The following is a 17,922-nucleotide window of genomic DNA, read 5'->3' as shown; positions in this document are numbered from 1 at the left end:
AAATGAGATATACAGACTTTTCCATCAATACCAAAACTTACTGACAGTTCTCTTATTTGGGACTAGTACGTTAATGGTGGCTAAATAGCTTTTCTGGTTTATTCACCTTTTTGGGCTATGATGTCGACAACAAAAATAAAATAGATGTATACAAGATTGAAAAAAGAAAAAATCACAATGATATTAGTATTTTGACAATAAAAAAAATGTGCACAAATAAAACCATATGAAAGAAAAATCGAAGTGCTCTTGTAGAAATCACTAAATTGTTTGCCCTCTCTATGAATTAATATATTTTAATCCAACAGTTGAAAACCACATTTTCTTGTTTTTGGTCTGTAATATTGATATTAGTATTTTCAATAACCATTTGCATTCTATGAAAAGTGAAAAGAATTAATATGGTGTATAACACCCCATCCTACAACCCATTAACCCATAAACGAGAATCTCTATGACGGGGGAGGAGGGCGCAATAAGAATTTTGAGGTTTTTTTTTCAAGATATGTAATATGCTCATGGATAGTGTGGACCGGGAAGAGCAGACACAGTCAAGAAGTGTTGTACCCAAATTACACAAATTTTTATCAATAAAAACAGAGAAAATCGTTCAAGGTTCTTTTTTTTTTAACTTATCGAAATACACTTTTAATTATGAGTTGACATTAAGCACGTCTTTCAACATAGCTAATTATATGTAGACTTGCACAAACCTTTCACAGCTATTGTCAACAGATGAAGCATTCACTGGAAAAAGTCAAATATATGGAAAAGTCGCCATGCGACGTCCACAAATTGTATTTTTTAATCAGATGCTCCGCAGGGCGCAGCTCAGTTATACGACAGCAGAGGTCGAAACCTGAACAGTTTGGGCAAGTATGGACACAGCTCTGAATTTGGATTGTGATTAAATAGTTGACACAGCAAAGGTATTTCTTGAAAATAAAAAATAAAAAGATGTTTGAAAAATAAAAAAAAAATAATCAAGTTGAACCCTTGAAATTTTTTTTACCCCCAAACTTTTTGAATACTCCCTTGGAGAAATAACCCCCACAATCAAACCCAGCATTCCTTTGAAGTATGAAACCTTGTAGTACAATTTCAGAAAGATCCATATCCTTAAACACGAGTAATTGTCTGGAAACAAGAAAAATGCTAGGTTTTGGCCCCTTGTTTGCCCTTAACTTGATACCTAAACTTTTGGCACCATAACCCCCAACATGAATCCAAACTTTCAACTTATGGTATTAAATATTGTGGTACAATTTCAGAGCAATTTAAATACTTATACACAAGTTAATATCATGAAAGTAGAAAAATAAAATTGAGAATGGAAATGGGGAATGTGTCAAAAGACAACAACTCGAACATAGAACAGACAACAGCAGAAGGTCACCAATGCTTGGTTCGGATCCCTAATTCCAAAACGGTTTGGATCATCATCCTCAAAAGCAATCCCAACCTTCCTTTTGTGGTATTGAACCTACTTGAAATTTCATAGAGATCCATTCACTTAAAGTTTGCAAAGTAGTGGCGGATCAGGCCAGAATTTTTCATAAGGGAGGGGGCGCTGACTTACATAAGGGGAGCCGCCCCAGTCATACCTAAGTGATTCTCTTTATAATCAACCAAATATTTCTCCCGAAAGGGGGCGGGGCTCTCAGCCCCTACCCTTGTTGGCCATGATCCGCCTATGCAAAGCATAATAGTCCCAGCAGAGAGTATACTTATTTGTTAATTATCTTTTCTTCTTCTTCAATGAACTCAAATCACAGCCACTTGTCTCTAAATAACTATTTCCTATATACTTTATATTAAAAAATAAACTTTAAAGGTATTTTTTCAGAGACAATTTCAGACTTTAAAATTCATATTTCAGGTTAATGACTATATATGCTGGAACCATTATACTAGCAGTACAAACAGTATTATACAGTATTTGGCATAACTTTTTGGAATTTTGGATCCCATATGCTCTTCAACTTTGTACTTGTTTGGCTTAATAAATATTTTGATATGAGCGTCGCTGATGAGTCTTATGTAGACGAAACGCGCGTCTGGCGTACTAAATTATAATCCTTGTACCTTTGATAACTAATTATAGTCCCAGCTTTGTTTTGGAAACGGTGTACATGTAACTGTCATTCCGGAACGACAAAAAACGGCGTTCCCATAAAAGTTCATAATACCCATCTATTTGTTGATACGGTGCATGGGGACGAAAATAACTATCTTCTCTTGGTACGAGGGGCATAGCGTCTGTTAAGTAATATTTCAAGAACAAAATGTCGGAATGTTTTCATTTTGATTGTTGAGGAAATTTTTATGCGTTCACTGATATTTGCACGAACTTGATGAATATATGCAAGTATTAATAATATAGTAAGTTTTATCTGTCGTTTATTTACAATGTCACGGTGATATGCAGCACCCAAACTTGAAAATATCGATGAACGGTAGTTCGTACCGGTTGGCCCCTGTTTCCACCAACCAATTATGTCTGAGCTTTAAGCTACATCGTTCCACATTAATTCAAAATAGATTGCATAAAAAAAGATTCATCATCATGATCATATCCCAAACTGGGCTGTGTTTTTATTACCAAAAAAATATTCAGATAACCCTTTGGTCTGTCTGAACAGTTTTTACATCTAGCATTCACCAGATATACATGTATAGAAAATAAAGTATAAACCAGACATCCAAGAGATGCTAGCTCTGTACACAGACCTGCACATTTCTAACTGCACAGTTTTGTCTGTTTGCTATACACCTTTAATATCTCTATGTGTCCACCATTACAGCACTCCACAAATGTTCAGTTAAATTTTGACATTATTCAAAATATCATATGCTACAATGGAAAAGTGATTGTTGTATAAGGTCAATATTTCAAGCAGCACATATTCTCGTGTCAACTGGCCCAGATTTCCAAACAGTGATAAGGTGTTAAATGTTACAATGTACAAGTAATTATTATTTGAGGTACATGTACATGAAGTAGACCAGTACATGTAGTTAAATTTCCATTTGAAAAAAACTCAAAAGCCTAGATTTTAAAACCCCCCTGGGCCTCTTAACTGAATGTGACAACACACAAAAAGAAGTGAGTACTCTCTTAAAGTACCTACATGAACTACATATACCTGGTACATTGTAGCTTGGTAAGATTACTTTAAAAATTGAAAGTTGCATCATTTGCTGAAAATACTACCCATACGACATTTACTTCTACATATGAACTTGTATTACATGAACCATGATTGCAAAATTACCAATTACATGAATGAAATTGATACTATATTATTTCAGAATTAGGATGACATAATGTGTGACAGCAGACATTTACGTTCTCCAACACCGGCTGGTATAGTAGATCATGTTTCGTCTTTATCTGAAAATCTTGGTGAATTGGTAGATAGTGCTGATTACAGTGATATTACATTAATTGTTGAGGATGACAAATACCAGTCACATAAAGTTATATTGGCTGCCAGGTCGGACTACTTCAGGTAAGAGGTCATACATGTACCTGTCTTGTACATTAAGTTATATTGGCTGCCAGTAGGGACTTGTCTGATATTCTAAAAAACACTAACCATGCATGTCTAGTCAACTCTAACTGTTGGTTACTTTTATTTGTACATCATGTTTTAAGGGTCACTTGGACATTGATTAAGTTATCTTGTCTATTGCATTATCATTCTTGGAAGTGACGTCAGTCTCATACATGTATATGTACATGAACATGTATGAATAAAGCAAAATAGGACATGCTTACCACATTATGGATGTGCCTGTCCCAAGTCAGGAGCCTGTAATTCAGTGGTTGTCGTTTGTTTATGTGTAACATATTTGTTTTTTCGTTCATTTTTTTACATAAATAAGGCCTTTAGTTTTCTCGTTTGAATTGTTTTACATTGTCTTATCGGGCCTTATATAGCTGACTATGCAGTATGGGCTTTGCTCATTGTTGAAGGCCGTACGTTGACCTATAGTTGTTAATGTCTGTGTCATTTTGGTCTTTTGTGGATAGTTGTCTCATCATGCTCATTGGCAATCATACCACATCTTCTTTTTTTATATTTGACAAGTACAATGTTCTGCAGGTATAAAAAATCTTCTGCCTCTGAAAAGAAATTTTATTAAGAAAGATTATTACTTGAATGGTTAAGTTTTCTTTTATTAGTAAAACTTGCATATATACAAATGTGTAGACTTTCTTTTGATAAAAAATAGTTTATTTTCAAAATAAACTGCTATGTACATTGTACATTGTAATTGTTGTAGTCACATACTCTTGTATAATTAGCTGACATCTTTTCTGCATGGGATAACCCTAACCAGGACACTTTTCATTAGAATTTGTACAATGTACAACCTCACAGCAAGTGTGTGAGGGAGAAACTGATGTAAAAAAAAATTAAACAAGCAGGGATTTATTTACTGATTCTGAAATAAAAATGATAAAAAAAATATTATTAAAGTAAACTCTAAAAAAAAAGTAACTGGAAATGATTGTAAGTAATACATCACATTATTAAATGAATATTCTTGTGAAACAAAGCCATTGCAAAATGATAAAGATAGTTTTGGGCATTTTGCTGTCTCTATAACCGATAATCAGGATAACATATTCAAATATGTCACGTTATTCATATGACAATAATCTTTCCCATATATTTTCTATGTCACATTCACAATTTTTTGGGGTTTTCCCCATTTGTACTCTATATACATTTTACAACACAAATAAAAAGGTATATAGGGGAAACAAATATTTTCAGAGACAAGTGCCTGTGGTTGCAATGCTTAATTATGTTATAATGTCAATGTCATGACTGTAAGAACTGATTGTTCAAATGCAATGACCCCATTAATAACACAGATTGACGTCTTTGGGACAATTTGGGATTGGTGTATACACTATTTTTGATAACAGTACTAGTCTATCGTAAAATACTCCTGTCTTCATGATACATTGTACATGTAGATTCTGTAATAGTCAAGACCTTCAAAGAAAGTCATTGAATACATGTAAACAAATATTTGAAATGTTATATTAATTTGAAATTAAAGGCAACACATGTATAGTGGGAGTAAATGAGAATAATAATATAAATTCTATGTGACCTACAAATTTTGTAATTTATGTTTTCAGAGCATTGCTCTTTGGTGGTATGAGAGAATCTCAGCCTGGCACTACAGAGATTGAGTTGAAAGATACATCGTCTACAGCATTCAGTGTATTGCTAAAGTATATTTATACAGGCAGGATAAATCTACTTGAAATCAAGGTAAGTGCTGCTATAAATAGAATACAAGGAAACTTCTACTTCACAAGTTTAAACTTTTTTCCCACAGACACACACTGGAGCACACTACCCCACTGGGAACCCGCTGGTCCTAAGAGGGAGACATATCTCTGACTGTATCAACAGTTTATTGGTTGTAAGAGTTAGTTTGTCGTGTCATATTTCACTCATAAAAAAAACAGTTAGGAACAGTGTTCTCCCCAGGTCCTTTTAATGTCATGGTAATGTCATGCTATATTTTCTTGAATGTGATGCTAACTGAATTGGTTTTGGTATAGATTATGTTATGAATGTGATTGATGCTGTAATTTTTATAACAAGATAATTTGATTCTAAATAAAGTGTCTGGGGAGAACACTGGGTAAAAATTATTCTGCTTGTATAAAAAAAACATGATTTGGATTAACTGTAAATCTTTCAAAATGTTAAAGTGCTCAGATCTGTGATGTGATCATTTTTGTTTCAGCCTTCTCTGTTTCCAATATTATACTATTTACATTGTATATTTATGTTTTTAAAGGAAGAAAATTTATTGGATATACTTGGTATGTCACATCGGTATGGATTTATGGAACTGGCTTCTTCCATCTCGGACTACTTGAAGGCTATCCTGAATATCAACAATGTTTGCCTGATTTATGACATTGCTAATATGTATTCTTTGATGTCCTTGTGTCAAGTGTGTAAAGAATTCATTGACAGAAATGCCTTAGATATTCTTCACGGAGAAGCATTCCTTACTCTGTCACAGGTAAGGCTGAACGTAAAACTGTTTCCGTTTTTCACATCCTGATGGATACTTTGAGGTGGCATCAGTTTTAAGATTTTAAAAGAAAAAGTCATTGAATTCAAGACAATAATCAGATATAAGATATATTGAGGCATCTCAGACTTCTGAAATAAATTTTTGAAAGAGTTCATAGAATTTATTTAGATTGTTGATATGAAATCAATGAGATTATCTACTTTAAAGGTTAGAATTTGTCTATTCAGTTAGAAACTTTTTTGTAGGTGGAATTATTAGATAATAGAAATATTATTTAACAAAACTGTTGAAAACTGCTTTGACAGTTGGATAAATGATGATTGAAATATTATTTAACAAAACTGTTGATAGCTCCATTTAATAGCTTTAAGATAAATCATGAAAATGATTGTTTTTAATGCAATATGAAAAAATAGAATTGTCAGTTAATATAAAAGTTGATTTCCATACTTTTCATCTCATTTTTTCAGAGCTCAGTCAAGGATTTGATTTGTAGAGATTCATTTTGTTCACCAGAAATAGAGATATTTAATTCAATCGTTCTTTGGTCAGAACATAACACAGGGCAGGATCCTACCCCTATCTTAGATGCTATACGTTTACCACTAATGAATATGCAAGAGTTGTTGAACAAAGTGAGACCTACAAAATTAGTTTCCCCTGATTCTATCTTGGATGCCATCAAAGTTCAAACAGAATGTAGGAACATGGAACTGAAATACAGAGGACTTCTGGGTAATAATATGAATAATTAAAGATATAATGATGCATTTTATACACTGACAAGTCTCATGGATTTTTGTGTTGTTACTGTCACATTAATGTATACCCACATCTGTTATTCAAATGATGTTACTATTAAACTGTTTTGTCAACTGTTATTTCATTTATTTTACTGGGTACCAATATTTGATTTCCTGAATTTTCCCCTGGTCTGCATACAAGCCTACAGAAAGTTTGTGTTCGTTGAAACAATTCATGAATTGATAATTGAATATGTGTCTGACCTTTACCCACACTATTCACGTAAATTGGTGTTCCAGAAATTAAATGAATCCAAACTATCAAAAATCTAAAAAGTTAAAATTAAATTTGTTGTTTTTAATCAAAACTTTATTTCTTCTCTAGTTGTTGATGAGAATGTTGCTACAACAAGATTTGGTGCCCAAGTAATGAAAGGTGAGATGAAACAAGCCCTGTTAGATGGAGATAGCAGTAATTATGATTTGGACAGAGGTTTTACCAGACATCCAATAGATGATAACTATGAGGCAGGCGTTGTGATTAAACTGGCACAGCCATACATACTTAATACATTTAAGTTGTTGTTATGGGATAGAGATATGAGGTAAGTTGAAACAGACTGTCACTTCTTAATTATCTCCCTTTTGTTTCACCAAGATTATTTCTGATTAATATTGATAGTATATAGTTATCAAAGGTACCAGGATTATAATTTAGTACGCCAGTATGAGAGTGTATATTTTTGCCCATTACTAGTATTAAATAATGGTATAATTTTGCCAACTGCTGGTAGTAGATAACTAAGATTAAATAATGATCTACAAATGGACAATTATTGTGTGATTTTTTGTAGTATTACCATTTATTTCAAAACTGTTTGAAAACAAGGTTAAAACTGTTACTTTAAAAAAAAAAAGCCACATTTTTTTTTCAAATGGAACTAATTCATTTGAGAATGGCTTGATTTCCTTTGCTAGGCTCACTGTTTGCAATTTTGTTAAAAAAGTTCTTTTTAATTTTTGCAGGTCTTACTCCTATTTTATTGAAGTATCAATGGATGACAAGGACTATGAGAAAGTAATTGATCATACCAAGTTTCTGTGTAGATCATGGCAAATTCTTCATTTCCCTCCAAGGGTTGTAAGGTAAGTGATTTATTAAGGACTGTTCCAGAATAAATGCATGTGTGTGGGGGGCATTGAATGTACCTCCATCATCCATCAGATAAATTTTATAACAATTCTAAGCAACTTTGTTGAAGTTGATGATAAATTCCACTGTTGACCAGTCTTCTGAAAGGAGGTAAGAATCTTTCCATTTGTAAAAAGATATATGTTTTTTGCTCTAGCTCAAGCTTCAAGGGGCAGTGCATGAGTTATCTATTATTATGCAATTTTCTTTGCTAGTACAATGTATGTTATTAAATGATATCTTGCAAAGCGCTATAATATCTTACAAATACTTCTATATTACAATCTTTCAACAGTTTTCAAACCAAAATATTCAATCAATCTCACTTTCTAAATAATTTACTAATTTTTTCTCACAAACATACAAAACCATCAAAACTATTAGTTCCATATTTTTTGTATGCTGTATTGGAATAGAATATGCATATAACCACCATTACTTACATCCCACTGAATAAACATACAATTCTAAAAAGGAAACATTTTTGTTGTTGACATTTGATAGATTTTTAAACAAATACAACGTGAATATATCAACTTTCTTTAATACACTTATCATGCTTATTGTAAATATTTTTAAAAATATATTATTCCAATTTTATTCAAAACGTCTTGATACAAGGCACCAACTGTATGATATGTCCATCTATGTTCTACTTCTAAGCAGGGATGGAGTGCAGTATAGTAATATCTCGCAATACATCTTTTTATTTCTGTAGGTATGTACGAGTTGTAGGAACGCACAATACTGTCAATAGAGTGTTTCATTTGGTTGCCTTTGAATGTCTGTACACAAACAAGCCTTTCCAGTTAGAACAAGGATTAATTGGTAAGTATTTATTTTGATTGAAAATTGTCATCTTCTCTGTAAATGAAGGTACTTTCTTTAAAAGGATAGAAACTTAGAGAAAAGATAATTGATGTATTGTAAATTTTTATCAGGAGAAATTAACACATTAAATGTGTTCTTGACTCCTGAATATTTAATGCATGAGTCTTTCTATAGTTTTGTGTATCTCCTTTTTTGTGTGAAATAACCATGGCATAATATGTTTTTGATATTTCATGGTCTTTTTTTACATCACATTTTGATATTTTATCTTGACTCAATAGGAGAGGTGGTTACTGGTGTACCTAAGTCCAACAGTTTTTAAAAAAAAAATCTCAGCAGATAATATAGCTTGTTGAAACATAGGTTCCTTCTGGTTACTCCATGATACTGTTACATATTTAAAGTGCCTTCAATGTTCTAGTTCCAGTTTGCCAAAAAACATCTTAAAGCTGTCATGTATATATATGAAATTTTCATCACATTTTTTATTTGATATCCATTGCAAACACTTGTCAGTTATTAAGATTATATTGGTGTAGTAAAAAATATAATAATTATTTAACTTTATATTTTAGTGCCATCAGAGAATGTTGCAACAATATCAGCAAGTGCCTGTGTAATTGAGGGAGTTAGTAGAAGTAGGAATGCTCTGATCAATGGAGATATCCGACATTATGACTGGGATTCTGGATACACATGTCATCAGTTAGGAAGTGGGGCTGTCATTGTACAATTGGCACAGCCATATATTGTGGATTCTATGAGGTAATTATGAAAATATTAATAAGAAGTTATGGTATGATTGCCAATTAGATAACTCTCCACAAGAGACAAATGACATTGAAGTTTTAAAACAACTATAGGTCACTGTACAGCCATCAAAACCCATACCAATGTTGGCTATAAAAGGCTTTGAAATATAGATTTTTGTACATTTATTTTCATGTGTAAATTTCTTTAGAATTATAACTAGAATAACAAGGGATGAAGCAGAAGAAACAGTTAATTAAGAGGACAAAAAGAAAGAAAGAAAGAAAGGCAATAAGGGTTTCTCAGTCAAATAAAATCTACCTGAAAGTAAAATGTAGACTTTTTTTAAAACATAATCATTGTGTATAGATGTATTAAATTGAATGGTATGGTAAAATATCCATTTGAAGGATAAGAGTTAATTCTTCAGATGGGAGGTTAAAAAATAATTTATAATGATAAGGTTTTTGACACAGACGGATATGTATATACTTCTTACTGATTTTTTCATACCTGTATACAATTATTTCAGACTGCTGTTGTGGGACTGTGATGACAGAAGTTATAGTTACTATATAGAGGTATCAATCGATCAGAAAAACTGGCACATGGTCATTGATAAGAGGAATGAGCCATGCAAGTAAGTATTGTTATTTATGATAGTCCCCATTTATAAGCAAATCTAGCAGTCATCTTGAATTCGATTAAGTTTGCAAACTTTTTGTGGAAAAAGAACCTTCAGATATTTGATTAAACATATTTGTTTGAGAAGTAATTTGAGAGTGCTATGAAACCTTCATGCAGAAATCCATGAGAATTTTTTATTCTGAAACAGTAACCCTTTTAATTTGACTAAAAATCTTACACAAAAAAATATAAAACAGGAAATTTTTCGTTTACCTGATGATTCATTTTACTAATATCTGATGTGAAAAGTGTCACAGACCCTTAACTATTTTACTTACCAAAGTAGTTATACAATCATACACTATTGCACAATTGTACATTCCAATAAATGCTGAGATGAAGAACAGCAATGAAGTGTTATTCCTTTGACATTTTATCCCCCTTTCCCTGTATTTTATGGCCATGTTTCAGTGAAGCATACTCTGTATCTTTGTTATCTTCTTCATTAACAGATTATTATTGTCGATTAACATTGCATTATATAATCACATTTCAACAACAAAAAAAAGTTTTATTTCTTTAATATTAAATTTAAATAATATTGTAAAATGAGCCTATACCAGTGTTATGTTTATTTAGGTCTTGGCAGCACATAACGTTTGATAAAAGACCTGTAGCATTTGTAAAGATTGTTGGTACAAGTAACACTGCAAATGAGGTATGATTTAATGTCCAGCCTGATTTTCTTTGAAAATTTATTGTATGTTGCATTCACTTTATATAATAAGGGTATTAGGTATGATTAAAATTGAGAATGGAAATGGGGAATGTGTCAAAGAGACAACAACCCAACCAAAGAGCAGACGACAAGTCAACTATCCATTAGAGACCACAATGATGCAGATGTTAAAACAACTATATGTTGCGGAATAGTTTCCTGCAAAATCCATGCAGAATAGCATGCTAGAAAAGGTTCCAACACAGCAAAATGTAAAAACAATTCAAATGAGAAACAATGGCCTGATTTATGTACAAAATAACAAATAGAAAACAATTATGTTATAGAGCTACAATAGACAACAACATAACATAATGTAAAACAATTCAAATGAGAAACAATGCCTGATTTATGTACAAAACAACAAATAGAAAACAAATATGTTTTAGAGCTACAAAAGACAACAACAGAATTATAGGCATCTGACTTGAAACAAACACATACAGAATGTGGTGGGGGTTAAATTGTTCATCTGATTTTTTTTTATAAGAAGTTTTTGTTGTAATAAAGAATGCAAAATGTAAAAAAAAATATAAATTTTGAAAATGTTTGTTTTTGTAAGATATTTTTGTACTGTAAAAGCATTTAGAAAATTTTAAAATTGTACAATAATGTAGTTGTTTCATTTTTATACGACCGCAAATTTTGAAAAAAATTTCGTCGTATATTGCTATCACGTTGTCGTCGTCGTCGTCGTCCGAATACTTTTAGTTTTCGCACTCTAACTTTAGTAAAAGTGAATAGAAATCTATGAAATTTTAACACAAGGTTTATGACCATAAAAGGAAGGCTGGTATTGATTTTGGGAGTTTTGGTCCCAACATTTTAGGAATTAGGGGCCAAAAAGGGCCCAAATAAGCATTTTCTTGGTTTTCGCACTATAACTTGAGTTTAAGTTAATAGAAATCTATGAAATTTTGACACAAGGTTTATGACCACAAAAGAAAGGTTGGGATTGATTTTGGGAGTTTTGGTTTCAACAGTTTAGGAATTAGGGGCCAAAAAAAGGGCCCAAATAAGCATTATTCTTGGTTTTCGCACAATAACTTTAGTTAAAGTATATAGAAATCAATGAAATTTAAACACAAGGTTTATGACCACAAAAGGAAGGTTGGTATTGATATTGGGAGTTTCGGTCCCAACAGTTTAGGAATTAGGGGCCAAAAAGGGACCCAAATAAGCATTTTTCTTGGTTTTCGCACCATAGCGTTAGAATAAGTAAATAGAAATCTATGAAATTTAAACACAAGGTTTATGACTATAAAAGGAAGGTTGGTATTGATTTTGGGAGTTTTGGTTCCAACAGTTAAGGAAAAAGGGGCCCAAAGGGTCCAAAATTAAACTTTGTTTGATTTCATCAAAATTGAATAATTGGGGTTCTTTAATATGCCGAATCTAACTGTGTATGTAGATTCTTAATTTTTGGTCCCGTTTTCAAATTGGTCTACATTAAGGTCCAAAGGGTCCAAAATTAAACTTAGTTTGATTTGAACAAAAATTGAAACCTTGGGTTTCTTTGATATGCTGAATCTAAAAATGTACTTAGATTTTTGATTATTGGCCCAGTTTTCAAGTTGGCCCAAATTGAGGACCAAAATTAAACATTGTTTGATTTCATCAAAAATTGAATAATTGGGATTCTTTGATATGCGAAATCTAACTGTGTATGTAGATTCTTAATTTTTGGTCCAGTTTTAAAATTGGTCTAAATTAAAGTGCAAAGGGTCCAAAATTAAACTAAGTTTGATTTTAACAAAAATTAAATTCTTGGGCCTCTTTGATATGCTGAATCTAAACATGTACTTAGATTTTTGATTATGGGCCCAGTTTTCAAGTTGGTCCAAATCAGGATCTAAAATTATTATATTAAGTATTGTGCAATAGCAAGTCTTTTCAATTGCACAGTATTGTGCAATGGCAAGAAATATCTAATTTCATAATATTGTGAAATAGCAAATTGTTTTTAATTAAGAGTTATCTTTCTTTGTCCAGTATAGTAAGCAAGAAATATCTGCAAGAATTTTTTTTAATTGGAGTTATCTTTCTTTGTCCAGAATCAACTTAAATCTTTGTTATATACAATATACAATGTATATTCACTTTTTACTACCAACTGATAAATTTAAATAATCTTTACCATTCAGTGATAACAAGCAGTTTTTTTACATCGTAATATTTTATGATGTATTTAAATGAGTAGTAATTGTTGCAAACTCCATTAGAATATTTTAATTGAAATTAGTTTTGGAATAAGGGAAAGGGGGATGTGATTAAAAAATTGGGTTCAATTTTTCTCATTTGAAATTTCATAAATAAAAAGAAAATTTCTTCAAACATTTTTTTGAGAGGATTAATATTCAACAGCATAGTGAATTGCTCTAAGAGAAAACAAAAATTTGAAGTTCATTTAAATACATTTATTCTGTGTCAGAAACCTATGCTGTGTCAACTATTTATTAATTTTTGGTCCAGTTTTCAAATTGGTCTACATTAAGGTCCAAAGGGTCCAAAATCATAATGTGACATAAACCTATGTTGTGTCAACTTTTTAATCACAATCCACATTTAAAGCTGTATCAAACTTAAAAGTTGTGTCCATACTTGTCCCATCTGTTCAGGGTTCTACATCTGCGGTCGTATAATGCTGCGCCCTGCGAAGCAACTGGTTCCACTTATTTTTACATTAAAAGTAATCATTTTTATTACAGGTTTTCCATTGTGTTCATTTTGAATGTCCTGCTGAGACAAGCATCAATATGTCAAACCAAGGAGGGGCATGCTCACTTCCTGTTAATCCAAGTGGATCAGCCAGTAACAATAGTATTCAAACACCAAGTTCTGAGAACTATATTAGTGCAGAATATTCCCCACAGGATGCCCCAGAGGCAGACCGAATGGACACGCATGATTCTAGTGATTCAGAGAGCTGACAAGGAACAAAGACACAATCTGTTTTTAAATGGATGCCCATTTTTTCAGATGATTAAAAAAAAGAAGAAAAACAAAAGTAGAAGCAAATTTTTTACGTTGTATTTATGATATTGCTTTTATGCAAAAGGTTAAGGGGTGATCAAGCTTTTTACTACATTCACATGTATTACTGCTAGTGTTTAAAATTATGATCTTCATGTAGATTTATTTATATAAACCACCCCATAATGGCCATTGTACATTTGATGAGTCATTTCATTTTTTTGTACATGTAAATAGTATTTCTGATGTATATAAATGCATTGCTTTAATAAGTTATTAATTTCATTGATAAAATTTCTGATTTTAGAATGAAGTTTAAATGAGAAAGTGAGTGCGAGATACCGAGCCTGCAAAATTAATATAGAAAAAAAACTGTATAGTTTATACCACAGATAATTGATTTTTAGTTACATGATTTTTATATTCAAGGACATGGACTTAAAAAAGTCTGAGCAAATTGTTTCTATTCTTTTTGATAGCACCTCTATATTAAACAGATTTTTTTTGCTGTAAGACAGTTAAAACTCCTGATTTGAAATGATTTCATGGCATAGAGAATTATATTTCACTAAATTCCATGCAAATTTGATTTTTTTTGTCTTGAGTACAATAAATTCTGTTTTTCAATGAAACATATTCTTTACCAAAAATTAATAAAAGCAGATCTGCCAAAGCTTAAATAAATTTAGTGTAGGCTGAAAGAATGTGAGCAAGGTTGTGCCAAATACTGTGGATTAAATTTTGTAAGTACAAATTTTTGTGGTTTGATAAAGAAATGGAATTTTTATTTTGTTGAGAACTAAAATTTACTTAGGGCTGTTCCAAAATTAGTTATAGTGGTGAATGGGAAGCACTCAAATTAATTGAATATGGGGGGGGGGGGGGTGCAATTTCCTCACAATAATCTAAGAATAATTGTAACATGAAATACATGAAATACATGAAATATGCCTCCCACCTTCCCCCATGCATGTAATTCTTGAACAGCTCCTAATGTATCTAAAATGTGTACTTATGAAACATGGTGAATCCATAGTATAATTTTTTTTTGGTGAAATCCATGGTGAAGTTATATAAGATTGACTGTGATATATATAACATAAATGATTGTTTTCCTTATTTGAAAAAATCAAAATATCTGCATATTCTAGATTCTATAGTTGTGATTAAAAACTATTTCTTAAAAAGTGATGATGCTGTTATACATATATTTATAATGACATCAGATTACAGTATTGTTTTGAAAACTTAAGGCTGTGAATCTTGTCAGAGATAGTGAATTGTATTAAGCTTCTGTGGTATTTTAATTTGGCTAATTTTGAAAGATTTTTTGACAATGTGCAATATTATTTCTATTGATGGTATACATGAATAATAAACTTATGATTCCATGGTATGAAACCAAGCATGAATCAGAAAGGATACATTTTATCCTGTTTATTGATAAAAAGCTCTATATTTGGAAAGACAATTGATTCTTTAATTTCCAGATGTTAAGGATTTCTGGCTGTTCATTGTTCCAGTAATACTGGCAAGTAGCAGCAATAACTATGAGTTAAAATGAAAACATCAACACACTGCTGTTGAATCAAGCCTGTTGCAAGACACCTATTTTTATCAGTATTCATATGAAGATACAAGTGCTATATTTTTTTCATTTTGTGTATTTTTTTGTGTTGTTTATATATGTATTGAACTAGTTTAGTTTTATACTTGTATGTAATGGCTAGTGAGTTTTAAGAGTCTTTCACATTTTCCTTTTTGTAGTAAAAACGTTTAATATATTATGAAAATCTAAGTCAAAATATTAAATCGCACATTCCAGAATATATTTATTTGGAATAAAACATTGCCTTGATTTTCAACATTGACTGTTAGAATAACTTAATATTCATTCATATTGTCATTTTCATGCAAAATTTATTATATTAGTGAATGTGTAATAAATAATTTGACAAAGCATGTTAATTGTGCCTTCTGATTTTCAATTTTTTGTCAGTGTTTTTTTTTTAAGGTTTGATTATAATATACCTTTCACTGTTTTCCCTTTTCAGTCATTTTAACAGTTAAAGTTGTATGGAACTTATTAATCAACATGACTCCAAAAAAAAAAGTGAAAGTTTTTCATAGTTTTTTAGTTTATTTTTTTGTATATTAAACGATTCTTAATCTCTGTGATACTGTGTAAAAAATCTACTGTGTCAGAATTTCTACAAATAGATAAAATAAATAGTCATATTTTGTTCAGCTTCAAGGTTGATAGCATCATTTTTGTAGTCTTGTTGATGTGTCAATTAACAAAGCATGATTAGGTTGTTTTTGTGTCAATAACATTCACAAACGATATTTAAGTTCACATCCATTTATAGCCTTAGTTAGTAAGGGATTGATTACACAAAAACATTCTGATCCGAACTGCTTTCTCTCTTTGTTTTGAGAAAAATCAGTTTATTGGAAATTATTGCATGTTACATACAAGAATGTCTAAATTTACTTCATAAGAATTAAGAAAGCATTTCCCCATTTTAGCCTATAGATTTAGTAGCCCATGGTCATTTTATGTTGTTAAAAAATTTATTCCTCATTTAAATGTGTATAAAACTATTGTCAATGCTCATAAATATTTGGTTTATTAAAATTGGGTTGCAACAGTTTTTTATATATTTATTTATTTCAAGAATGATTTTGTGAACAATAAGCTTTACAATAACTTGAATTTGTATAGAATTTTAGTGCCATGATACAACCCTACAAACACTTTTTATCCTGTTTACCAAGAAGATAGTGCATTCAAGTTTTTCTCTAACTATGCTGGTTTCAAAATTCCGCTGTGAAAAATTATAATTTATTAAGACAATAATGAGTTTATGATTCAATTGAATACAACTTAACTAACATAACTAATTTCTAAGGTACACACCAGCAGTGTATTTTTGATAGAAATTTTATTTTCTTGTTAAAGGATAAAATCTGAATTACAATAAATTGTTAGACCTGTATATGTTAGACATTTAGGATGAAATATTCAAGGTTAAGCAAAACTCTGACTTTGTCCTAGACCTAATGTATGAAGGTGTTATTTGTAAAATACAATTAGAAAAACCATGGCTTGTCCTGTGGTTGTTTCTCATATATTTCTGTAACCATGAAATTCTTCCCCAAAATGAGTCATATGCTTTTCACTACTCTAGTGTATTGACATACTTACCTAGTCTTGCAGTTATCAGTTTATCTTCATTTTAATGTATCTCAGACTAATGTTGTTGAAGTAATTCATTGTGTTTTGAAACCATTATTTATGCAAGGTGTGTTGCATTATAATAATATTTGAACAGACTACCATATTTGATTTGTTTTTTAGGTAAAATAATTGTTTGTGTTAAAATGTTAATTTTTCATACTTAATAAAACATTGTTTTATGATGTTTGCATTTACCTTATGGCCAGTGTCTCTTACATTTTACTGTAAAAAATTGGTTGCCTGTGATTTTGTAATGTGTTACCTCAGATTGTGTGTCTATCCGTCTGATCACATCTGTAAAAAATTTATCAATGCTCAGAAACTGTTTTTAACATATAGTTTTCGTACTTGCTGGTAGGATTATTGAAGTCCTTTTCCTTCTTTCTTAAGTTTATCATCAGTTTGTTTTAACAAACTTTTACTGGACTAAGTGAACTGTGACCTTTGTTAATTAATGTAACATTGACATCTTGTGAATAAAATTGAGAATGGAAATGGGGAATGTGTCAAAGAGACAACAACCCGACCAAATAAAAAAACAACAGCAGAAGGTCACCAACAGGTCTTCAATGTAGCGAGAAATTCCCGCACCAGGAGGCGTCCTTCAGCTGGCCCCTAAACAAATATATACTAGTTCAGTGATAATGAACTCCATACTAATTTCCAAATTGTACACAAGAAACTAAAATTAAAATAATACAAGACT

At 31.2% G+C, this 17,922-nt stretch overlaps 1 protein-coding gene across 2 annotated transcripts; it reads left to right on the top strand.

Annotated features, from left to right (window-relative positions):
* The first annotated feature begins 2,278 nt into the window (after positions 1 to 2,278).
* Positions 2,279 to 17,398, top strand: LOC134710505 (BTB/POZ domain-containing protein 9-like). Of its 2 annotated transcripts, none has more exons than XM_063570875.1 (12): positions 2,279 to 2,364; positions 3,313 to 3,512; positions 5,162 to 5,297; positions 5,836 to 6,066; positions 6,552 to 6,816; positions 7,210 to 7,429; positions 7,851 to 7,970; positions 8,735 to 8,844; positions 9,423 to 9,612; positions 10,130 to 10,237; positions 10,864 to 10,942; positions 13,711 to 17,398. In XM_063570875.1, the coding sequence occupies exons 2-12, from the start codon at positions 3,328 to 3,330 to the stop codon at positions 13,930 to 13,932; spliced, it is 1,866 nt and encodes a 621-aa protein (XP_063426945.1). In that variant the 5' UTR covers positions 2,279 to 2,364; positions 3,313 to 3,327; the 3' UTR covers positions 13,933 to 17,398. The 2 variants fall into 2 exon arrangements, with proteins under 2 accessions (XP_063426945.1, XP_063426944.1); XM_063570874.1 differs by having other exon boundaries at positions 2,279 to 2,382.
* The last annotated feature ends 524 nt before the right edge of the window (positions 17,399 to 17,922 follow it).

Source organism: Mytilus trossulus, chromosome 3 (genome assembly GCF_036588685.1).
Source record: "Mytilus trossulus isolate FHL-02 chromosome 3, PNRI_Mtr1.1.1.hap1, whole genome shotgun sequence".
NCBI classification, from domain to species: domain Eukaryota; kingdom Metazoa; phylum Mollusca; class Bivalvia; order Mytilida; family Mytilidae; genus Mytilus; species Mytilus trossulus.
The sequence above is the reverse complement of the archived record's forward strand: the minus strand, read 5'-3'. Positions and strand labels throughout refer to the sequence as shown.

Bases quoted from the DNA above. Each gene is read 5' to 3' on its own strand.
- LOC134710505 (XM_063570875.1), top strand. From the start codon at position 3,328: ATGTGTGACAGCAGACATTTACGTTCTCCAACACCGGCTGGTATAGTA. The intron at 3,513-5,161 runs GTAAGAGGTCAT...TTATGTTTTCAG, and splicing joins GCCAGGTCGGACTACTTCAG to AGCATTGCTCTTTGGTGGTA. The intron at 10,943-13,710 runs GTATGATTTAAT...TTTTTATTACAG, and splicing joins CAAGTAACACTGCAAATGAG to GTTTTCCATTGTGTTCATTT.